Genomic DNA, 26025 nt, shown 5'->3' on the forward strand with positions numbered 1-26025 from the left:
AGTGCCAAAAATTTAATAAACGCCGGAGCATTTATTCAAATAAATACGGTACTCGAAAAAGAAACTCCTACTTGACCCACTTTATTGCTTTGCTGGATTGTTTCACCACAAAATGAAACTCACTTGTTAGACATTACCAATACTAACTTACCAGTGTAGGGTTCTCCTTGAGGTATTGGACTATGAGTTGCCTCAATGCTTCATGAGAGATTTGGATTCCTTTCACCAGGTCCAGTTGTTCTGATAATGCATAGAACATGCAATTCCCTGCTCCTCTGTTTTCAGAAATTCTGAAGCCTTTATCTGAAGCAATTTTCTTTAACCCCTCTAGCAGTTGGGTCTGGCCAATGATCTTGTCTGCATCACATCGCATTTGCTCAAGACCACGGAAAATTTGTTCAGTTGTCATAACTAAAACCACCAATAAAAGGAATAACAAGTGTATTTCCAAGAATCCTATAATTATAATTATATAGAGTATACAAGTATCAAAAATCTAAATATTATTTAACAAGGCAACAAGACATACAGTACGTAGCTAACAGTTTTTGCAAATGTTACATGTGCATGTTGGCAAATTGTTGTCAGTGATAGTTGTTATTAAAATAGTAATTCCCACCAACCTTCTGGTCCACTTCTCAAATGAGTTTGGGAAGGAAGCTGACTATAACCTGCTACTGAAGACTGACTTCCGCCAGAAAAACCTACAGAGGGGAATGAATAATTTTGTAATATTAAGAAGAACTATACGTCAACAGTCTATTTCAGTAAAGAACAATTGCACAGCAGTCTGCAACATTTTCATTTATAAATACAAGAAAAAAGGTCATAAACATGCGTCAAAAAGCTTATTGTTTAGAATGGATTTTTGCAGATGCTACCTGATCTAGGTTCCTCATAATTGTTTTGATTAAGTGATTCCCACCTACCTTCAATTCTACTTCTCAGATGAGTTTGAGAGGCTGCAGGGAAAGGAAGCTGACTGTAACCTGCTACTGAAGACTGACTTCCACCAAAAAAACCTGCAGAGGGGAAAATAATGAATAATAATAAATAATAAATAATAAAATACTATGTTGGCTAATTTTAATTTGCTTATTACAATTATTGTAATATGCAAAATTAGCCAACAAAGCATTTAAGGAGTGTAGAGCTACACAGTGCTTGCATGCAGCAGCAACATCTCAATAACATACAGTGCTGAACAAACTGTACTGGACTTTATTAGCATCTCAGACCACAATCAGCAGACCAATGCATTAACATTCTTTACTAATTGAAATCAATTTAAGCATGCAGTAAATAATATAGGGAGACTTGCACAGCCATCAGACATACAATGTATGGACTCCATTATCAACATAATAATAATAATTATTTAAAGGCATGGTGAGAATAGAAATACATGTATCTCCTGTAGCACTGATAGGGCGCTTTCCATTCAACGAAATTTTCAAAAATTTCGGGTGGAAATTGAATGAAACAGGATCTTTTCCGGAAAAATTTTTCGAAAATTTAGGACAACCTTTTCAGTGTTCCCGAAAAGTGGAAATTTCGGTATTTTCGAAAATTCTCGTGTTTTATTCAAAAGTTTCCAGTCGGACTGTTTGAACACATATAAACGGCGTCAAGAGGCCTGAGGCAAAAACTGACCACGTGACGACTGAGTATAAGCCCGTTCCATTTGAGACCGAAATTTCCGAAAATTCAAACGGAAAATTTTTGGTGAATGGAAAGCACCCATAATAATATTAATGAGAAATCCAGATATTCAACGGATAAATTTGCATGATTTTCTAGATGCTGACTCTCCTTTCTGTGATCATTTCATGAATTGAACTCTCCTTTAGAGACTGAAGACTGACTTCCACCAGAAAAACCTTTAGAGGGGAAAATTGCAATTATAACAAAATTACACAACATAGCACTTTCATTTTCAGAGTGGATGTACAACAAGACAGCAGCATGGAGCAGGTACGTGTTAATTGCAAGGAGAAAAAGCCACATACATGTAAGTACACCACTTGCATAAAAAAAATATTGTTTAATGATCGACACACCAAGACAGCTGACAATGGAAGGGCTGAGAGCATATAATCACCCAAATGACTTTTTAGATCACTTTTTCTTGTTTTAGCTCAGATTCACCGGGGTTTTTTACGTGGCCTTGAATTCTTTAAGGAAACTTTGCTCAATGTTTTATCTGCTGCTTTGCCGCACAATTTACAAAGCAGCAGATAAAATATTGGAGCATCATTCCGTGAACGAATTCAAGTCCACAGGCGAAAATTGCAGCCAATCATAACCTTAACAACAAAAAGCAATCTGAAAAGTCATGTGGGTTGATTGTGCTGTCAGCCCTTCAATTTTTTGCAAATGTTACCAATAGCGCTGATGGATTAAAACTAAATGTTTACACCTACTTTCAGTTCCACTTCTTAGATGAGTCTGAGACGTGACAGGGAAGGTGACAGGAAGCTGACTGTAACCTGCTACTGAAGACTGACTTCCAACAGAATAACCTTTAGAGGAGAAAATTGTGATGTTAAGGTGGAACTATACATCACCAGTGATTTCAGTAAAAAACAATTTCACAGATAGCTGGCAGTCTGCAACATTTACATAAATGCAGGAACAAAGGTCATAAACATACATCAAAAAGCTTATTGCTTAATGACTTTTGCAGTGATAGCTTCCTTATAACTGTTTTGATAAAGTGATTCATGCCTACCTTCTGTTCCACTTGTCAGATGAGTTTGAGAGGCTGCAGGGAAAGGAAGCTGACTGTAACCCGCTACTGAAGACTGACTTCCAACAGGGAGACCTTCAGAGGGGAAAACTGTAATGGGTTATTCCAGAAAAAATCCACACCTCCCCGACGGATGGGATTCTGGAAATTCTCACCGGAGGGGGGGTCAAAGACTCTGGAAATCCAGGCGGGAGGGGGGGTTGAACTTAAGAAAGTCTTCTGCAGGAGTCATTTCGACTGATAGTTCACGCGATTCGAACGTTTAGTTCGGTGACACTTCAGCGCTCGCAGACCCTGAAAATAATAGAAATATTTTGTTCACATATTTCTAACCTAAAATAAATGATAATCTAAGTTCCTTCGCAGGTCCTTTTATAGCAGAAAACGCGAACAACAAGCTACTAAAGAACGAGCCATCGCAACATTGTTGCAACGAAGAGTTTGAAACGCCTGACACATTTCTACTCGTACCAGACCCCGCGCGCCACCGTCGTGTAATTTCACGTGCGCCATTGCAATTCCACTGCGTCAGGCAGAAGAATTTTTTTCTTGTGCAAGCAAGGTTGCAGAGTAATTAGCTGAAGAAGATAATTCGAAAGAATTTTGGTCCAAACATTCCCTCTTCGTCGAAAATACTCGAGAGGAACTTGTAGCCATCTGTACCTCGAAAAAACCTTTGGAAACGCAAGTTGTTGCGAAAGCAACAGAAGGAGAAAGTTCTTGGACGGGTTCCTGCAACAAATACGGTGGTAACCTCTCTGAAGTCCCATCGTCCGTAGCACAGTTGAACAAGCAGCCAGTGCGTTTTCTGCATGCCGTTTTAAGATTCCATGGGTGTTGTCCATTGGGCACAAAGGATGAACTCGTTTGCTTTTTCGCATTGTTGCTCCTTTCTTTTTTTAGTTCTACGCGATAGAGTTTTTAATATTAGCAGAAGCTTTAGAAATTAAAAAAGAACATCTTCTAGACGTGAATTAAATTTAAGCCTAATATTTTTTTCCGGAAATCCAGGCGGGAGGGGGGGTCTTTTGTTTTGGAAATCCAGACAGGAGGGAGGTTCTTGTGCTTCAGGATATCCAGGTGAGAGGGGGGGTTAAAAAACGACCCCATCCGTCGGGGGGGGTGTGGATTTTTTCTGGAATAACCCAATAAGCAAAATTATACAACATAGCATCTTAGGAGTGTAAAGATACACAGTGCCTGAATCAGTAACATCAACATACAGTGCTGTACATAATGTACTGGCCTTTATTAGTACATTATACCCCAGACCACTATCACAGACCATTGCATTATTATTCTTTACCAATTCAAAGCATGCAATAATATGGGGAAGCTTGTTAACGTTCCATCCAACATCCAAATTGTAAAAAATTTGCCTTCTGAGAGGACTTTGTTACTTCCAAAATCCAACATACAAGTTGTTTGATCTGATATTAGGACTGTGAAAATTTGACATCAGTGAGTTGTGAGAATGTGACATCTGAGTTGCAAAAATCTGGCATTCAAGTACAATCCTCCAAAGCCCTTACACATGTAAGTCTCATACGTTAAGCCAACAATAAACTTTTGTCAGTAAACAATACTTGGGAGGCACCTTCACTTAGAAGGGCTTTGTAAATCTGGTCTTTTTATACCACAGGGCACATCAGCCATTATTAATGCAACAAAGGAATTTTACCTGAAATGATGTTCATCATTCTTTGCACAAGTAACCTGCACTGCTCCTCCCAGCTGTAAACCTTTGCATACTCTTCGCAGATAGACTTCATTTCCACAAGTCGTACATTTCTTCTTTTCTGACGGACACTCCTGATTGCCTCGGCCCACCTGTTAGGATCGTCTGAATCCACTACACAGATTGAAGCATGAGGCACATTCTTAAGAGCTTCTCCAAGACCAGAGTTGCCACTTACAAGCACAGGGAGACCAGCAGATAGAGCTTCAAGAGCAGGCAGCCCAAACCCCTCAGATCTTGATGGCATTATAGCAAGATCTACCTCACAAAACTGCTCAGGCAACTGCTCTCTTTCTTTGAAACCACGTACAACTAGTTGATCACGGGAAATGCCTTGCTGAAGCAACATTTCTGCTACTTGCTGCTCTTTTCCACTTTGTACTCCTACAACCTTCAGTTTGTAGGGTCGTGGCATGTCTTTCAACTTTGCAATTGCCTGAGCAGCAATGTCATAACCTTTCAGCTGCAAGTCTTCACTGTCACCATTCCCTAACAACAGAACAGAAAATGTTCTTCTTTCCTTAGAAGCTTGCTTTACATCAGCAAACTCAGAGAAGATGCCTGGGGTGAGGTTGAGAACATTTTGATCTTTCTGAAAGGGACGCAGATATCCTGAGAAAGCTTCCTCCAGCTTGGGTCCAACTGCTACAACTTGATCAGACAATTCACAGAGTTTGACTTCTAACTTGTGCTTTTCCTCTCCTTTAGAAACAGCATCTGCATCATTTTTGAACATTCCAAGTTCTTCAGGGTCAGTGTGGACCACCTGAATCCATTTACAATGACGTTGGTGTTTTATGAATTGAACTTGTCTGCCAAGTTGGACTCCATGTCCAATCACACAGTCCACAGCATGATGAGCTGGTAAAGAAGACAACCATAGATCTGGATCAACACCATGGAACTTTTCTGCTTGAATGAGATGGACATTGTGACTAGCAGCAACTCTTTTATCCTCTTCACTGCATTCAGGGAGATAGACGCTGACTTCCACATCAGGGAACTTTGCCAACTGAATGGCAAGCTCTCTATTGATGGTTGACACACCTCCTTTTGTTGACCTCCATTCACTGCTTATAAGAGTCACTCTCAATGTTCTTCCAAGGGAAAAACTTGGGGCTTCCTCTTCATGACCTTCCTGTGATGTACAGGCTATGTTAAGAAAGGAGGACTCCTAAAAGGCAATATATTTACCAATAAGCTGCCAGCATTGTTTTTCTTTCTCAATTCAATTAGTTAAATTAAGGCAAAGGGTTAATAAGCAAAGAATGTTGGGCAAATTATTATAAATATGCCGATCCATTTTCTGCTTTGAGAAAAAAATGTTTTACTTGAAGTGAGAAGGTAAAACTTGATTTGCAGTTGCAAAAACATTCTGGAATTTTAGAATGTCTACTGGAGTGAAAAACAAACAAATCCACAAATCCCCTTGAAATTGGTGCACTCCACCCTCATCTTCAAAATCAACCCATTCTCTTCATGACTTTCTGTACAAGATTGGCTGATCAGCTTAGGAGTCATAACATGAATTTGAGAATTTACTGAAAGCTTGTGGTTTGGGGAAAATTAGCATTAAAAAAAAAAACAAGAACAGCATACTGTATGTGTTCAGTGCAATGTGCTAATATCCCTCTGTACATGTAACTGAGGCTGCACAGATTATTGTATCTTCTTTTACATCAAAACTTACTATGTGTAACTTCAGAGCGTGTGCACATGAAAATCGAACATTGCGCGGCAAACTTTCAAATTTTGAAAATAGCTGAAACTTTGGCTATTAGTAGTCCATATTAAGTTATTCATTGGTGTGTGGTTCATTTGTGAAATAACTTTTTGATTTGGCAGAAAATGACCAAGATTGATTTCATAGTCAGACACGAGAACATTCGGGTTGAAGAATCAGTCATTTTGAAACAACCCACTTGCTCTACTGATAAAGCTAGAAGACATCTATTTGTTATCAGCTTGTTCAACAACCTTTTCAGGTTTTATCATTTAATTCTCGTCAGGATCGATCAAGCTTGTAATACTGAGACCGACCAGAAAAAAAGGGACCCGTTACTCTATAGAAATCGCTTTCTAAATTGAAAACATAATTAATTATCCTACTACCTTTATCACAAATCATATGAAACTGTAAGAGTAAAGTAAGGAGGAAATGGGCTTTCAACTAAAATAAAAATTTTTCTGGGGAAACTTAATCGTGCTCTGGGAAGAGTGCTCAAAATCTGACAGAATCGCAAAATCAAACCGAGATTGCGTGACGCACCGTGACAGATATTGCAAAGGTATTTCGGGAAACATTCAGACCTAATCGGATAAAAATAAATTAATGGCCTTGCTATTGTTGCTGATTTTTGTTATTCATTATTTTGTTTGATAAATAAAATGTTTAACAGCATATTTGTTTCATTAAAGCTTTCCCTCGCTCCCTCACCAATTTTCACGTACATGTAGCCAGTAGTGCACATACTAGTTTCTTTACTTGGATGATTACGAGTTTCTTTCCGAGTTAAAAAAAGAACGGAAGCTGGCAAAACAGAGACTTCAAAATTTAAAGTCCTTAGTTTTTTGTTTAATATACAGTGTAGCACAAGCAGCGGATCCAGACTGTGAAGTTTTTGCTGGTAATAGTAATCGTAACAGTAGATTATTACGCTGAGAAAGTCTCAGAGAAAATACATTTTATACAAATTTGACAGCCAAAACACGGCAACCGGCCGTACAAAGTTTGATTTGAAACATTTATAGTCTGTAGCATATAGTTTTGTGTTCATTTTCAGGTACATTTTTTGAATAAAAAATGTCTTTTAGAGAATTTTATTGTGGTACTCAGATGCAAAAATTACCTTGAAAAATGTTTACTGCGTATTTGTTGCATATTTTGTCGTCTTCACTTGAGCTCCCTCGACGAGGTCGTCTAGCGAGGCAGGCAAAGCGCTGTGGTTCATCTTTCTTTTGCTTTTTTTCCCTCGCGTTCAGGGGGAAGGAGGTAGGCAAAACCCGATCAAAATTTTGGGAAATTTTTCACCATTTCCTTAACAGTTGTACTTGAAATTACTTTGCGAAAGCTTTGAAATGTTTTCAAATTGTGCCGGGAGACACAGAAAGCATGACGTCACAACCGTGTTTACATACTCTCATCTAAACACACCTATCGACCAATGAGAGCGCGCGTACTATCTCAAATATTTTATAAATATCAAATACAAGTAAGTTTCTATGACAAGCTGAATTCAACCTTAATTTGTCGATTGACAAAAGTTGGGTCACATTGTCTCATCCAGAAGTATTAAAGCTTAGAGCTGATCATAATAGACAACCAAGTTTCCCCTTATAAAACCAAAGATAATACCTTTGATAGCCCTGACATCACAGGAAGCCTTTAATCTTGTTCATTACTGAAACTGAAAAAAAAAAAAACTCAAACATTAAGTAGGAACTGTGGTTTTAATTTAGGTTAGATTCATAATTACAGCTGTATGCACAGTACTAATAAGAAATTAAAAAAAATAAAAATTGATTGACAGAAGCAAACAAACGAGGGAGATGGGGAGAACTCTTATTAGGCGAATACAGTTAACACATGATTTAAAACATACGACACTGTATCCTTTAGTTTCTTCTTTATTGTTTTATAACAGATGTACTGACCAAAATGATTTGACTGCTATGAAGACTTCTCTATCAGCCATACTGTACTATATCATAGTATATCATCCCATATCAGGAACTGAGATAAAAACATTGCGTGCACAAACATTATGAACATGTTGTTGGTTTTTGGGTTGCCTGCATGTGCTTACTGCAGTGAAGCCTGTGATCCCAGTCAGGGGTATAATAGCGCTGTGCACTAATGACGTCACGAGATTTCACACCCTGCCGAGACTCAGACAAACAAAGTCCAATTCTGTAAGAGATGTAGGGAAGAACAGTGAATGGCGAGCAGTTCGCTTCGATCTTTAACGGTTTTAACCGACAAAGACAACGTTCCTGACTCTAAATTCAAAAGAGAACCAGAGGAATACACAGTTGAGCAACTAAAACGGTGGTTAAAGTGCAGGGGCTTGCAATTAAGCGGTAAACGCGAGAACTCATCTCTATCATTTCTCAGGAATCGGCAACTGCAGAGATCCACAAGATTAGTATCGAAACCGCAGTCTTGCCTGACCATTGCCTAAAATGCCACAGAATTTACTAATGGCTGAAGGACTCGTAGCAGCCCCTGGCCAGAGCAACATAGAAGAATTGTCTCAGTAATCAGTCTAAGGCGTAATCAAATACTAAGCTCCGCAACATACATGTAAACACAAACCTCACATTTACAGAGCAGAGTGGAGCGATAACAAAAACACAGCTGTAACTAAAACGGCCTTTAGCCCTCAAATTAATGCATTATAGAGCTTTTAAAGAAGCTACAATGCTAAAGAAAGGATCAAGAGACAAATAACCGTGATAAGTAACACAACATCTTGCCACAAAACCAAATAGCCGGGCCCGGCAATACAAAAGCTGCAAGATAATGATTATTACACAGTTCAAATCCTACCCTTACAAAGATAAAAAGAGAGGCTATACTGCCACAAGACACACTGAAATGAGCCATACGAAGCCTGAACCAAATGTCACAAACGGCATAAGAACGACAGTCGCTAAACAAAAACAGCTAGAGGTCAATTAGATAGAACAAAAAACCCAGACATGACCTTTGAGATAAAAATACAAAACATGCAATATTTAAGCACGTGGCTTTGTTCAGTTACTATCGCGCAAATCCTCCAAAATCATAAATGGCATTTAATAAGAAGAAAATACAGCGCCAAAAGAAAATTTACAGGGAGTGCTGCTGATACAAGAGAGGGTGTTCCTTAAAAGACATACTCGTTATAGCAAAACTATAACTGAACATGGCTAAAAACACGCGAGTGGGAGTCGCGCAGGCCTATCTGCTTTCCTTTTTACACTGGTTATGTTTTTCTCTGTAAAGAAATCCCGCGAACAAGCAGCTAGCCAACGCTTGCACGCACTTCGCGGTATCTTGTGTTGGTTTCGGAAATGGAATGAATACTTTCTTCCCTGATTGCTCAACCTTTTTGAGGGATTTCGGCCACTTGTAAGGATACCTCACGTCTGATTTACATTCACCCCAACAGCAGTATTTGGTGGTTACCATTAATTTTGGGTCCGTCTTGGACGCTAACTGCGCGATTTCACCAAGTTTTTCCCTTTTTGGTATTGCTATGGCAGTACTCACTCATACATTTTCCTTTATCACATCCCCATGTTTTTCTGAGTCTGTGCGGGTGGTCTCATCGGATCTCATGTGACAAAATCTATTTTTAGTAATAGTGCTCAGCGCTATAATATTAACAATTATTCCACGAACGTGCGTTGGATACTGAGATGATAGATGGCCAACGAGGCGCGTAGCGCCAAGTTGGCTATACTCATCTCATAACCAACAAGTGTGAGTGGAATAATTATTGTTTTATTAAAAACAATCAAGAAATATTACTACAGTAGATTTTGCAGATTTCGCTTTGCAAGAACAATAAGAAGACTCTATTTCTCGGGCATGGTATAATGCCTCATATACCATGGCCGCTAAGCCAATCAAATTGCTCGAATTGCATTATACAACGATCCAGTTTTTAATAATATAATATATAACCCAACTGAGACTAAAACTTGTTGTACGTTGGTATGAGATTAGCTGATTAACAGGCATCGTCTCTCTTGCATCACACATACAACAATACTAATAAATATCATCATCAAGAGTTGGAAATTGCTGGTATCAACGTTGTAACTTACCAAATCATACTCCAAGAACATTTGCACATCTTGAGCCAACTCTTTAACACTTGAACTGACCGATAAACTGAAATCAAGAGTAGATAGTAAAATACCTGATACCTCTTAACTCTCAGTTAGTAAGAGTAACACCTCTTACTTACTGGGTTCAAGGTCCAAAATGTAAGTTGTACCAGGCTCAGTCCATACTGTATGGACTGAGAAAATGAGACACAGTAAGTGAGATACTTATTATAATCTCTGAGGTTAATCTGGCATGTGAAAAAGGAAACTTTCAAATTTAGTGGGCTGTACAGTGTAATACAGCCTGCAAAATTGACCAATCAAACTGCTCGTACTAACGGAGAGATACAATAAAAACTAATATAGCATGAATTTTGACATGCAATTGGAAAACACTGATGTGTATATGATTGCACAATAACAACAATAAATTATTGATCTGAGACAATATTGTACGATTTTGAGGAACCACAGACAACTGCAGAAGGTAAAGCAACATGGTTTTAACATCAACAGTCATTTGGATCATCTTTGATCAACATTGCGACATTGAAGACAGTAACTAGCAAGATTTCGCACAGCCCCATACTTTAATTATGCAGGCATTTTACGACTTAAACACTATTCATGCTCGTTCTTTGTGTAACAGGTATGACAACGACACATGTATAATTTTATTGGGGCTGTGTGGAAATCTTTCCCAGTAAATTGCACCAGAATTTTTCGAGCAAAGATTACAGTATCTTTTAGTCTAAGATCAACAAATTATGGACTGACGCTAATTATTCTTCGTGGTACAAACAACGCGCCTTTAAAGGAGCCTGGCCATGCGTGACTGGCTATATGCAGATCAGGGTGGCGTCTGTAACTGCGTCATAAAAAATTACAAACCAAGAAGAAATGATTGATCTTTTGATCAGCTTGCACCAAAACATTTGATAGAAACGTAGACTTGAACTTACTGTTAGCATTCTGCGATAAATGCGACTCAACAAGACTTTCTGCGGAGACATTTCAGTAAGCTTGAAATTAAGCTTAATTTGTATGTGTCCATCGACATAGCGTGCCTTATAATTTTCAACGCGAACCTCATTTAATCAGAGTCACGGAGGTACCTCAAGTTACACTTAATCCAAAGAAGCAGTTAATAACAATGTAAAACGTGTTCATTAAGTTAACAGTAAGACTATCAAGTTCAGGCAACAACCCCGCAACATGAAAGCTTAATTCCAAGAAGGCGAAGCCTGCATGATCTCAAGCTTTTACAAAGCACTATTAAAGACCCATCTTCATTGAAAGATTAAAGTGGATATTGAATCGAGGGTTGTTTGAAAGTTACAAACAAAACTAAAGAAAGCAAACTATACACGCTATATCCACTTTGTCGTACGCTTACCTTCGACAAATTCGCCAAACACAGAGAAAGTTTGCCCACAGCTATGCTCCATGAAGTTGATTCACACGCTACATGTTAACAATTCCGGTAAAAAAGGTTTTCTCACCCCATGATTGCAATATTAATAGCGAAAGTACGAGTAAATTATGTTTTAACACGAGTAGGTAGAGGGAAACGTTCTTCGCTTCCTCTTTCTCGGAATGCGCGCTTTGATGAAGAAGGGTTTTTTTCCCGGGTTGGTTTCGTTTTCCAAATATGGAAGTGATCTGATTTGCAGGATTGGAAAGTCGGGACAATGGACTTACGAAAAAAGGAAAGCGGAATTCTCGAGCCTTTCGTACTTGTTGTCATAAATTCGGTTCGAAATACCTACTTAGTGAAAGGAATTTTCTTTCAATTCTTTTGCCTCGTGCCTTTCGTACTTGTTGTCCTACATTTACATTTACATTTACATATAATTATTAGGTCGGTATCACACCAACTGTAAAATTAAAAATAAATAGATAAATAAATTAATAGCGGCGCTGCTAGAACAGGCTGCCAGGGTCGGTCTCAAGATTAACGCGTCCAACATAAAAAATAATAAAATAATACTAAATATAAAATAATGATCAAAAACAATGGCCTTAGGGAGGCGGTTCCAGTCCGCTATAGTTCTTGGGAAAAAAAACGAAAATTTAAAAATGTCCTTACTTCCATATGACACACGAAATTTAAATTGATAGCTTCCCCTCGTGCGACACTCGGGGTGATGATTTAAGTATTTTCGGCTATCTATATCAATAAGACCGTGAGTTAGTTTATACATGAGTGTTACTCTTGTCGTTTCCAGTGTGGCCCACCCTAAGTCTTTTATCATGTCCCAGTAACACTCACATAACTGTTGTAATTTTGTGAGCAGAACCGTTCTGCTTTACGTTGAACCTTTTCCAGAGCACTGATATCTTTCTTAAAGAAGGGGTCCCAAGCCGCGCTTTCATATTCCAGCTTCGGTCGTACTAGGGATGTATATGCAATTTCTTTTACATTCTTTGGACAATTCCAAAGGTTTCGTTGTATTGTACCCAGCGAATTGTTTCCTTTAGCTGCTGTTATAGAAACATAGGCTGACCAATTGAGCTTGTTACTGATAGTAACCTCAAGGTATGGGAAGCTAGTAACCTGCTTTAAGTCTACACCACAGAAGACATATTTTCTCAGGGGTGGATTGATCTTATGCGAGATGGTAACAATTTTACATTTAGAAGGATTGACCTCCATACTCCCAAGGTGCTGCCAGGATTCTAGCCTGCGTAAGTCAGATTGAAGAAGATCGCAGTCCCATTGCTTGCGATAATGCCATAAAGTAAAGCGTCCTCCGCAAATTGCACATTATCTGGTAAGTCGTTTATGTATAATAAAAAGAGCAACGGCCCGAGGACTGTAGCTTGGAGCACACCGGAAGACACTGGACATTGAATTGATGTTTGGCCTTCACAAACAACTGATTGAAAACGTTGGGTAAGAAACCACTCTAACCAATTTAGGAGCGGGCCTTGGATTCCATAGTGCTGCAGCTTTCTTAGGAGTCGCCTATGAGGGACCTTGTCAAAGGCTTTGGCAAAGTCCAAGACGACCGCGTGGATAGATGAGCTCTGAATAGCCTTTGCCATGTCGTGTAAGGTGAGAATTAGTTGCATCTCTGTGGATCTCTTTGCCCTCAAACCATGCTGACAATCCTTTAAGATGTTATGGTCGTTTAGATGTTTCATAATGAAGCTGTGGACAATATGCTCGAGGATCTTTGATGCAACACAGGTAAGAGATATAGGTCTTTAATTGGCTGGGTCAGATTTCTTTCCCTTTTTAAAAACTGCACACACATTTGCCTCCTTCCACCTATGGGGAACAGTGACACTGTCTATCGAGTCCTAAAAGATGACTGTTAATATTGGAGTGATTTGTGCAGCAAAATGTTTGAGAAACCAAGGTGAAATTAAATTTTTGGTCTGGGCCGCAGACCTTGTTAGGGTGTAGTGAAGACAGTTGCTTTAAAACTCCTTGTTCTGAAACAATAATTGTTTCAATTATAATAATTAATAATTATAATTAACAATTATAATAATTATAATAATTGTTTTAATTATTAAAGGCCAGGTTTGGGATCAGAGCCCATATCTGGAATGTCTTCAAGGTCCTCCTTGGTAAACACTCTTGAAAATCGGCTGTTTAAGATTTCTGATTTAAGAGCACCATCACTTATGACTTTACCATCCACTTCAAAGTCTGCCATCCTTGGATTTTTACGTAGGAAAAAAAGCGTTTAGGGTTGTCTTTGATTGACTCACTAATTGGGTGACCACTAATATACACTTCCCTTGCAGACTTAAAGATTCTTTTGCATGCGTTTCGCCTGGCGGCAAAAAACTTGTTCCAGTGGTGTACAGATCCTGTTTTCTTTGCCTTGTTGTATAGTCTTTGTTTCACTCTAGATTGTCGCTGAAACAAACGATTCAACTAAGGCAAGTTGTATCTTGAACTTGTCATCTCATGTGGAATGCAAGAGTCCTGGAAGGGGGGGAAGAGGCACCCATATGAAACAGACGGAGATGCTCGTCGTCTCGCTTAGGGGTGTAAATTTTGGATTTTGGTCTCGCTTAGGGTGTTCCGGGCAAAGCGCCAATATTTTAAGCCGCCAAGGTCCTCATTTAGGGTTTCGCGAAAAAACGCAGAATTACGTGAAGAGAAACAGAAGTCAAATTTTCTTTTTAACTTATTTTGGTTACCACATTATGGGTCAAAATTTGCTTAAGCCACGCCCAGATTGGTCTCCTTTAGGGGTCACAAAAAGCTTGAGCCACGCCCAGATGGTCTCCTTTAGGGGTTAAATTCAAAATTTCAGACGAGGATCCCCGTCTGTTCCATGTGGGAGTCCCCCCCCCCCCTCCCAGGGCAAGAGTCCAGTATGTTGCGAACACTATTTTGAAAATCGTTCCACTTCGCTTTCACCGAGTTGTTATCATATTGAGTGTTGAGCTTTGCAGCAAGTGCTTGTAATTCCAATTTAATACGCTCATCGTCCGATCCCTTTCTGATATAAACTTTGCGCTTAACATGCCGTTTTTACTTGGGCGGAGAGCCCAAGTTATAAAATAGGATTTCTTCGTATACGCCAAATTGCAAAGGCTCTACTGCGCGTGCGCTACATGTTGGCCGAGTCTGGATGTATTTATCATAAGCCGCCATTACGGGACAAAAAACAAGGACGTAAAATCAACACAACGAATATCGTATTCTTAAAAGAAAACAGCTAGTATGTGTGTTGTCTGCTAACTCCTTCCATTGAACAAAACTAAGGGGCAACTTTCCTTTCAGGACGGATATTTTCCAAAAGTTCGACTTCAATTAACCTCAGACGCTCTTTTGGCTCTTCTCGATAAATCCCTATTCGGTGTCAAACGTAATCGATAAGATCAGGCCGTAAACACTGAATTTACCCCGGGGAGGGGGGGGGGGGACTCCCATATGAAACAGACGGGGATGCTCGTCGTCTCGCTTAGGGGTGTAAATTTTGGATTTTGGTCTCGCTTAGGGTGTTCCGGGCAAAGCGCCAATATTTTAAGCCGTCAAGGTCCGGTTAGGGTTTCGCGAAGAAACGCAGAATTACGTGAAGACAAAGAGAAGTCAAATTTTATTTTTAACTTGTTTTGTTTACCGCATTAGGGGTCAAAATTTGCTTAGCCACGCCCAGATTGGTCTCCTTTAGGGGTCACAAAAAGCTTGAGCCACGCCCAGATGGTCTCCTTTAGGGATTAAATTCAAAATTTTCGACGAGCATCCCCGTCTGTTCTTAATGCGAGCCCCCCCCCCCCCCCCCTCGGGGAATTTATTTACATACAGCCGAGCAAAACATTTCATTTCTCTGGCCGCAATATAAAAAAGAAAACGTTCAATTAACTTTTAAGATTTAAGACCATTCCGTGAGAGAAAGGCTTAGGGTAAAGTAGGAAACTAAAACTAAAGCTTCGAAAATAAACTTCATTCGGGGTCCAGCGTGAGCGATAAGATCTATTCACCAGAACAAATGTAAACACTGAAAGTTTGCGATAATGCACAGCGACAATCAACGCTTGACGAATTAATTTCTTTATTTATGTTCACTTGGATAAAACCAAAATGTGATCCTCCACGGAAAAACAGGGAAAAAGGTGAACGCACGGGCACGCCAAATTGACGTGCTAAACGTAGAATCTGAAAAAATCTTTCCTTCGGGGTCGAGTGTTAGCGATAAGATCGATTCATTGGAACAAACGTAAACGCCGAAAATTTGCATATTCATACCAACAATAACTGAGTACCGCAACGCTAAACGCATTTTTTTTTTACGTTGGATAAAGCCAAAATGGCAACTTTAGCACCAGGGCTTTAGCAAAACTGAAAGCCCCTTCCGATGTTACAAAACGCTGAAAGAAGCCGTCGTTTGGATGCAGAAAGGAATTGCCACGCTGAAAACACCGGGAAGAAATCGGTCACGTGTATCAAGTTTCATCCGGCGACGCGGCATTCAGAAAGAAAATATTTTCGGCGGTTCTTATTCGGCGGTTCTTGGAACGAAAACTGGACGGTTTCTGCTTGTTATTCAATCGCCACGGGAGCTGCAGTGTCTTTCCACTTTATAAACCCAGCTTCTTTCATTTAAAGCCCTTTTAAATCCTGGAAACACTCTCTTTTGTGTCATGATATTTTGTCCATTGGCAATCACGCAAAACCACTAAAAGAATGAACGTACACTTCGACCTTTGCGTTGCCTTCCAGTGCGAGTGAAGTTCATTTTCTTTTTTGCATGTTTAATAAACAAACTGAACTGTAGACATAATTTGAAATAGTTCATTCTTTGGTCACTCACAGAGCGCTTTGATTTTGTCATTAAAGTTCTGTCCTATTCCAGTGATCATGAAATAGATTAGTTGAGTTAACTTTCTGTAAATCGGATGTTCTGTGAGGTTTGTCTTATCCGCACGCGTCCCATATAGAACGCATGTCTTTTCGCACGCGTGTCATATTACACGTTCTGCGTGACATTTTGCGATCGTACGCTGTTACCAGTGAAAAAGCTGGAACATCTCTCATAGAAAGCCCAGAAAAAAAGGGTATCAGGGTGGAAAGGTATTCGCACAAATACCCCTCTGTCGCCAAAATTCATCATTACCACTGGAACTGCAAATACTCCTTTGTCGCCAAAATCCATCATTATCTTAGATGCACCTCATGGTTACAAAATCCGACGTGTTTAGTATTAAAGAGAGTACTGTTTTATTTTGTTTGCGTGACATTTTCGGTCGAACTACATCACGTTTATCGCAAATATGATGCCTTAGACTCTCAGCGAATATTTTATTGTTCACCTGTACTGTCACCAAAGACTGAACTAACGCGCATGCTCAGGTACTCCTAATACAACGACGCCCAAGTAAACGCTCCCACAGCGTCTTGTCTCTAGCAAAATTTGGTTCGTCATACTTACTTCGTGAAAGAAATTTTCTTTCAATTCGGTTGTTTTATGGACATAACTCTTAGGCTACACATGTATCCTGAAAATATGTATTCTGTCCAATCGCTGCGGAAAATGCAGAAAATAGGAAGCCCCTGGAAATTTGAAAAAAAAAAAACAACAACAACAAACAAACAAACCAAAACAAAACGAAAAACTAAAATAGAAAAGAAAGGACAGGCAAATCCTGACCTATTGCTACATTTTCAGCTTGTAAAGTAACTCTGATGTGTAAAGTCAAACAAATCTTCCGTTTTGCTCTGCTATCGTCACTCGTACCCAAGCCTCTCGTGCGCCAGTAATGATGTTCCTTGATTACGAACACGACGCCAGCATCCAAAACTAACGACAGAAACCACACGTGCTTCCTTTCGTAGCAATTAAGGACGGTGCCTACTAATACCGAAGTATTTTTGCGCTGATAAAGCAGATGTTAGAAATGGCTATTGAAATCCAAAAGGAAAATTTGGGGTTAACGTGAAAAGCCGTAAAATACAAAGCAATGTGTGGCGTTTTTTTTTTTCTCAAAATTGAAGCTTTATTATCTCTGAAAAATGCACATTTACCTCAAATTTTCATTTCGGATACCAAGAGAACTTGCTGAGTTCTCAGTACATTTTCCGCATAGCCTTTTAAACCGCGCAAAAATAACCCAGTATTAGTTGGCCCCACCCATAGGAAACCCGAGTATCTCGAGATGCGCAGAACGTATGCCAGTAGCAATAGCAGGCCAGCACCGTCCTTAAAAACCTTTTCCCCGACCAGCTTCATCTTTCGTCTTAGCACATTGAATGAGAACTCCTAACTTAGAAAATTCCGTGAGAAACATCCAAACTGCGAGCAGCTTGTTTTGTTTGCCTCCCACGTAATAGTTTCTGTGTGTTCTGGGGGAGTTGTATTATGATAAATTATTCTGTTGAGTGAGAAACAAACCGACGCTCGCAAAATAAACTGAGGGAAAAAAGACGAATGCTCGCTTTCTATGAAAAGTAGTCAGCACGTCAGATAACAACAGCATATCATAGACGACGGGAACGCGGCAAAGAAAATTATCACTTATGCTCTGTTTATACGAAACTTAAAAACATGTTGAACAACTCTCTAATTAAACACAGTTCAAAATTGTAATGTTCATAAAAGATGCTTGCTTATGTTTTTCGACTTCAAATTTAGCTTAATAAAAGTTTGGTTAACATATGTAAGATTCCTTTTTTCAGTATTCTGTCAATTATTTTCATTTTTTTAAACCTGGTTTAACTAAACACGTTTAGTTGGTGTGAATAAGGTATAACTACGTTTTTGTTAATACAATTTAAATTGTATAAGTATGTATAAATTAAATTTTAAAAGTACGTTTATATAAGAACGTTAAGTCGAAATTAAATTGACGTTTTATTCTACTTCAGAATTATTCACCTTACTATCTCAGTAGGATCGAGTTGAATTTGTTGTGACTGCTTTGAAGTTTATCAAAATTCACAGGACTTCGAGCATTCTTCTGAGCAGTCTGTTATTTTCTTTAAGAGGAGAGATCAAAACTACTGATATTCCAACAGGCCCCACCTGCAAACCACAAAATAAATGGTAGACTCTGCTTGTACACCCCTTCAAAAGATGGTGTGTTTATTGCATAGCCACCCCTGTAACCAGCAGTAAAAACTAACAATGAGATTCAAACCTAACTTTTCTTGTTTATCTAGCAATGCTGACACTTGCTAGCTAAATATTTCTGTGTCAACTCATGGGTTGAGTTTGTTGTTGGTTATCGTCCCTGTTCCGAGGGTTTTTCTCCGCGTTCTCCGGTTTTCCTCCCTCCACAAAAACCAACATTTTCAAATTCCAATTCGACCTGGAAACAGTGGAACAACCTAAGGACCAAGCAAGAGCGATATAAAATCCTGCTGTAATAAGGTGGAAACTGAGAATATTAAACAAATTTTTCCTTGATTTCCGTTGGGTTTGAAACCATGGAAAATTTGGTTTGTGTTTACATGGGTAGGAATTTGAACTTCATTATAAATGTTGACTTATTCCACAGTACATGGACGAAAAACTGGGGGACACCCATTTAAACGTGGCAAGGAGGCTAGTGTGAATTTACTAAAAATTCTCCTATCAGAATGTATCAGAAACCCGTCTGTCAGGGTGGCTATGGCGCTCTGAATTGTAAAAAATCTAAAGCTAAATACATCGAGATAACGGCAGAACTACGTTTGAGCTCAGTGACAGGGAAGACAACATGTCTTACTTTAAATACCTTGGATCTAAGATCTTGGATTCTTGAAAGAGCCAAGTTTGTAAAGCTCTCGCTTGGCCAGTCAGTTGAAATGTTAAACAGTAAGTGCTATAGCTAAACAGCAAAAAAAGCTAAACTTAAAATGGATGCCATACTAACCTTCTTCGTGCAGTTCAAAACTCATCTTAGACGCAGCAAGTTTCCCACCTAGCAACACCTCCTAAGTCCAGGGGCCCGTTTCTCGAAAGTTCCGGTAACTTACCGGGCAAGATAAGTGTCTTTAGTGATAAAGGTTTCTTAACAGAAGTCAATTTTTGTTAGCTTTGAATACTAAATTTTGAAATGTTATGATTCTATGAAAACCTTTGTCAAGTACCATGTCTGTAATCACTGTGTAATCGGCGAAAAAAAAAATTAAAAATATACTTACCGGGCCCGGTAAGTTACCGGGACTTTCGAGAAACGAGCCCCTGGTCAAAGCGACTAAGTATCAGACCTTCCGCTCTGAAAATCTGTTTCAGTCGAAGGGGGCGGGGAAGGAGTGGGGCGGCTGGAGAAGAAAGTGGTCAGGAGGAGGTGGGGGTGGGAAGGGGGAGATCTCCGAATTCACAATTATTTCTCTAGACCCCTCACCCAATCTCCTTCTCCGTAGTTGCAGTGTAATTCCTGGTTCTTAATCAACACACCCTGAAGTATAAACAGGTCTTATTATCGAATCTCTCTCTGTGGAGTTGGCTGACTGCGACATTTGCAAAGAAGTTCGATCTTCCGTTTGGGTGAAGGCCGATTGATAATGATGGTGGTACGTATTAATTGTAACCCTTGAGAGCTATCAAATTCATACAATGTTTCTTCAAAAGCTTCAAAACCCTTTGAGGTAGGAGCGGTAGGTGTACAAGTTAGGAACCTTTCATTTCTTTTCAGATACTGGAGGCGTTGTTAAGTAGAGGATAGTCGACGTATTTTCAGTCGGTTTAGGGACTGTGGTTCAAGGATAGTTTGGTCGTGAAATTGTCGAGTTGTTTGTTTACACAAGAAACTCAAATTGATATTGTCTCTCTGGCAAGGTGTATGATTACTGGCGAATAATTTCTGGGGGCAATAACTGCTTGGCGATGGATGAGTGTCCCATCTACAGTCAACTCTCGTCTTGCGGACACCCCGCTATTACGGACACTCGCTATTACGGACAAAATTCAGATCCCCCGCGAGAGCTATAGGCGTTCGACTGAAACTGACTCCCGCTATTACGGAATTACGGACACTTTCGTGGTACAAACATAACACTTTTATTGTTTTGACTCTCGATAAAACGGACACCATGCACCATAAACTTCGCATGTAACATAAATTGCAGTCTTATGTTCGTCATTTGTCAAAACACACTTCGAAAGAATTCTGGAATGTTTACTTTCACACCAATCTCTTTAGTGGCTGTACAACAGACTCTGCGTTTTCACTTCAGGTTATGCCTTTTCCTTCCAGACTCTTTAGGAGAGACCAAGCTCTCATCCTCCATTCCCAATGACTGCTTAGAAGATTCCCTACTGTTGATAAGCTTGTCAAGTCTTATAAGATATTTTGGGTCGCCACGCGGTAACTCATAACCAACTGGAATCTCAAGCCTTACGCCGGCACCTCTGTTGATGCCCACACCCTGCTATTATGGACTGTCGCTATTACGGACATGCACTAAACGATGTCCCGAGGGTGTCCGCTATAACGAGAGTTGACTGTACAGGAAAGCAGTAATACTCCGAGTTTCTTCATGGTACAAAAACTGAATTAAGTCAGCTCCAAGCGTTTCAGCAGAAAAAAGGCGAAAATGTCAAAAAATCGTTTTTCTTCAGTTTTCAAAAACGAATGAGACACAAACCAAACCAATACACCGTATTCACAAATGGCGGATGCGCGGGAAAAAACTGGCACTAGGCATCAAAACGAGGCGTTTTAGGATAAACCAAAAATAATTTGCCTGCGAGTACAAGCTCACAGAGAGACTATTTAGCTGATAAGCTCTTAAACAGCAAGTTTTTCAGATTACCGGTTTTATTCCGAACAAGAGAGGTCTCGTGTTTCTTGGTTCGTTTCTTGTAGCAATCCCAAATGCAAAATAGACAATCACGGAAACAAACCGGTTAGAGTTTTTGTTTCCGAAGGATTCAACTTTCGAGCGCAGATGAATAGAGATGCTACAGAAGTTTGTTTCGTATGTCTTTCGGAATCCAAAGGTAAAATAGGTCTTGAAGGAAATAAAATGAACATACAAAAGGATGCATTTCTAACGAGAGGTGCGTGATCAACTTCGTATCGGACGTTCCGAGCGCAAGAGAGACTACAACCATTTGTCTAAACCGCTATAATACCAAGGAAAAAAAGACGAAGATGACAACGAAAAGACGTGAAGGATGTGGAGAGAAACGGCTGGACGAATAATTCAAAAAGAAGCAACAGGTGAACCAAGACTTGTCTGTTTCGATTCATTTATATTGTAGCCGTACTGTAAACAACAAGCAGAGAATGCAGTCCCCTCAAAATTCATAATTTGTTAAATCAATCAAGTCATCAAAATCCAACTGTTTAATAATGGAACAAGCTCAGAAGGAACATTTCTTGCCTGAATGAGAAATTTGTATTCCGTGAAACAGGGACTAGAGGACACAGTATTGTGGCTTTTTAACCGGCATTTCGGTTGAAATCATTAAAGATTTGCATACTTAATTAGGTAATTTGTCAGAATTAGATTATCGTATTTCGCTTTACACTGGGTTCCTAAACTTGCCATTCCTTGTAATGCAGTTACAATACGGTCTAAATGCATTTGAGGGTGACATTCCTGAATTTCCTTGCAGGGTCGTTTTCTTAAAATTGATACCTTACTTCCAGTAGTTCCTCTTGACTTTGGTAAGTGCCACATTTTCAATGACTAAGACTTGCATGAATCTTGGCCAATCTTGCGATGCATGATATCTTTTTTATTTTGGGGGGAAAAGCGCCTAAAATGTACCGAAATATTCAAGTCTTGGCTCACATATTGTTTCCTTAGTTTAACTTTTCTTTCAGTAGCTTCCCTCCACCTACTTTTGTTTTCGTTTTTTAGGCATTAGAGCTGTTCACAATAGTAGGAGTCGGTTTTTGTAGCTTTTGTGATCGGAACTTCCGATCGAGTAGTAATCACCACGCAACCCTCTTTGGAACTGCGTCCGTTTGTAGATTCATTTTCTTTCCTTCAAAACCTGTTTTAATTCACTTTCCAAAAAATACATTGAATAAACCTTTGTGGCTCCTGCTAGAGTGAAGATCTTTCTGACAACTTTTCATATTTTCTGTAGACATTACACTAGAAGGTTTGAAACAAACAATCTAACTCAGTTTTTTCCCGTGAGTGTCTAGTTTGCATTTGAGATTGCTACAAGAAGCCAACCAATAAATAATGAACACTAGAACTTGAACTCGTTCGGACTAAGTGATCAGAAAAACTCAATTTTTAGAGACTCAGCACTTATCGACCCTCTAGAAGCTTACATTCGCTGGAAATTTTTTTTGTTTATCCTAAAACGCCTCGTTTTGATGCGTAGTGCCAGTCTTTTCCGCGCGTGTCCGCCGTTTGTGAATACGGTGTATATAACTTGAGTTTGACCAGAAAGCTTCAATGATGAATTATTGCACAGTTGAATCTTAATAACTTGAACCAAGAAAATAATCAGACCACTCATTATAGCGACATGAAAAGTTCGAATTATCTGCGGTTGAATTACGTAAAAGCGGAAAGCAGGAGAAATTGCATATAGTTCGAGGTTTTAAGGATTCTAGTTACCAATTCTGTACTATAGCAAGTTTACGTTGGCGAAAGTTGAATTCTGCGAGAGAGTGAAGGGCAACTTCATTTGTAGCAAAAATGTTTTCTGAGGGTATTAAGAGAAAATCTTTTCCTGCTTTTCACCATTTCTTAGTTTTGTTAATTTAAAGACCGAGGCGCAGGAAAAGTAGGTGCAGCCAGCAAATTGTGTTAAAACTAGCGCCCGTACCCTGGAATGGCGGACAAGTGTTAACATTACTGGTGCTAAGGCAGGGCACGAAGATCAAACGGCCTACGAGTATTGTAACAGTAGAGTTAAGGCCCGTTCCCGGCACAGTGATCCACGTTCTTTGCCGTCGCAGTGCTCCGCTTTTCGCCATTGCACCAATAAAAAAGGCCCGTTAATGCAAGTGCCCATGTTCGACCACTATTTCAGGGCTCCAAGATCAAACGGCCTACGAGTATTGTAACAGTAGAGTTAAGGCTCGTTCCCGGCACAGTGGTCCCCGTTCTTTGCCGTCGCAGTGCTCCGCTTTTCGCCATTGCACCAATAAAAAAGGCCCGTTAATACAAGGCCCATGTCCAAGTACAATTTCAGGGCCCCAAGATCAAACAGCCTATGAGTATCATATCAACATTAGAGTTAAGGCCCGTTCCCGGCACAGTGCTCCACGTTCTTTGCCGTCGCAGTGCTCCGCTTGTCGCCATTGCACCAATAAAAAAGGCCCGTTAATAGAAGGGCCCATATCCGAGCACCATTTCAGGGCCCCAAGATCAAACAGCCTATGAGTATCATATCAACATTAGAGTTAAGGCCCGTTCCCGGCACAGTGCTCCACGTTCTTTGCCGTCGCAGTGCTCCGCTTGTCGCCATTGCACCAATAAAAAAGGCCCGTTAATAGAAGGGCCCATATCCGAGCACCATTTCAGGGCCCCAAGATCAAACAGCCTATGAGTATCATATCAACATTAGAGTTAAGGCCCGTGCCCGGCACAGTGATCCACGTTCTTTGCCGTCGCAGTGCTCCGCTTGTCGCCATTGCAGCATTGCATTGTCCGAGCACCATTCAGGGCAACACGATCAAATGTTTCAGCGGTACAGTACTTCCAATGCATATTTTCAAAAAAAAAAAAAAAAAAAAAAGAAAATAGACCATTTCCGAATTACTTTGAACCTCATTATAAAAGCGAGGCCAAACGCTAAAGGCTTTCATATTGAGGTTCACAGCAACTCGGAAATGGCCAAATCATTTTCAAGTCTTTTCCTTTGATACAAAACAGGACTTGCTTCAGCTTTGGCTTCAATGAATGGTTTTTAACCTCGTCGTCAAACCGGATCAACGTTTTACAAAAAACAGAAAAAACAAATCCGAATTCGAAATGTTCCATCAAACTGAGAGGCGTGGGATATTCTTGTGGCTTGGTTTCATTTCTAATCGGTGGGGAAAAGGGTGCGACTTTATTTTAACCAATCAGAGCGTTACAAACGAAAACCTAAACAAACGAAGAAAAACTTGCAATGAACAATTAACAAAAACATCACCAAAAACAAAAGTGTATCACATGTTGTTCTCGCTGGGTGTCCATTCATCTCTTTTAAGGTTAATTCTAAGCTGGCACATGGAGAAAATGCGCCCCGGTTGATGAATATCGTATCGTCATCATCTCACTGCTGTGAAATGTGTTGGTATTGTAAGTAATATATCAAACACAAGGAAGAGTGTTTCATACGATTTTCAAACAACGAGAAGTGCGCCTCGCTTTTTCAGCCAACTATTCGAGGTGTTTAGAAATCGCATCAAACACTCTTTCGTGTGTTTGATGTAACTTCTCAAACCATTAATAGCTTATGAAGACATTCAAAGCACTCGTTCACTAAATTTTAAGATACTCAAGATCACATTTCCAAATCTCCTTCATTGTGGTGATGTGATTTGTTTTCTCTAAATGAATTATTAATGAGTTTAAAAAGGAGAAATTCTATGTTGATCTCTGTAAATCAAACAGCAGATATAAACAAATTCCTTCAATTGACGAGTTTCTTTGTTCCCTTCGCTCATGTTCTGATGGACCAATTGGTATTTTAGGAACATTTCACGTTGATCTATGTAAATCAAAAACAGATATCATACTCAAGCATTTAAACTTCAAATGGTTTAATAATATAGAGTCAATTTCATATTCGCCTCTTGTAATCTACTTGGCAAAAGTCACTTGGAATAAAACATTCAACCCTGCAATTGCGTTACAAGGATTATAGAAAAAGACAAAATCTTCTAAATTTGTGTCTTCTGATTTAAAATGTTAAATCTGCCTTAACGTCTATGTACAATTGAGGAACCAAATGCGCCCTGTTAGAAATATGTACGGCTGTACAATTGCTATCTACCTAACTACAAAACTTATACCATGTCTTTGGTTTGTACAGCACGACATTGCATGAAATAATGTTCACGTTGGTTACACTTTGCTTAATGAAAGCAATAACATTTGGCAAGAAACAATTTTCTCCCGTACTTGAATTACAGGAGATTTGTCAGCATAAGGATCATAGAAAAAAGACAAAACCTTCTGAATTTGTGTCGTCTGGTTCTAAAATGTTAAATCTGCCTTGAACTTCAAGTTCGTTAATGTCTATGTACAATTGAGGTACCAGATTGAAACACCCCAAGTTTGAAATATGTACGGCTGTACATTTGCTGTCTACCTAACTAAAAAGCTTATACCATGTCTCTGATATAATGTTCTCATTTCTTACAC

The 26025-nt window shown here is 39.5% G+C and overlaps 1 protein-coding gene across 1 annotated transcript in view; it reads right to left on the bottom strand.

Annotated features, from left to right (window-relative positions):
- LOC146477769 (uncharacterized) overlaps positions 1 to 11900 on the bottom strand; it is a 28464-nt gene extending 16564 nt beyond the window's left edge. The window contains exons 1-9 of the mRNA XM_085113065.1: positions 11701 to 11900; positions 10302 to 10368; positions 7843 to 7894; positions 4431 to 5661; positions 2732 to 2824; positions 2424 to 2522; positions 930 to 1022; positions 624 to 704; positions 152 to 411 (exon numbers count right to left, since the gene is read on the bottom strand). Coding sequence (XP_084969191.1) covers positions 152 to 411; positions 624 to 704; positions 930 to 1022; positions 2424 to 2522; positions 2732 to 2824; positions 4431 to 5661; positions 7843 to 7860 — 1875 coding nt within the window. The 5' untranslated portion in view covers positions 7861 to 7894; positions 10302 to 10368; positions 11701 to 11900. The remainder of the gene's footprint in view (positions 1 to 151; positions 412 to 623; positions 705 to 929; positions 1023 to 2423; positions 2523 to 2731; positions 2825 to 4430; positions 5662 to 7842; positions 7895 to 10301; positions 10369 to 11700) is intronic.
- Between the last annotated feature and the right edge of the window lie 14125 nt (positions 11901 to 26025).

This window comes from Pavona decussata, unplaced genomic scaffold (genome assembly GCF_977016875.1).
Source record: "Pavona decussata unplaced genomic scaffold, jaPavDecu1.1 SCAFFOLD_69, whole genome shotgun sequence".
In the NCBI taxonomy this organism is placed as follows: Eukaryota; Metazoa; Cnidaria; class Anthozoa; order Scleractinia; family Agariciidae; genus Pavona; species Pavona decussata.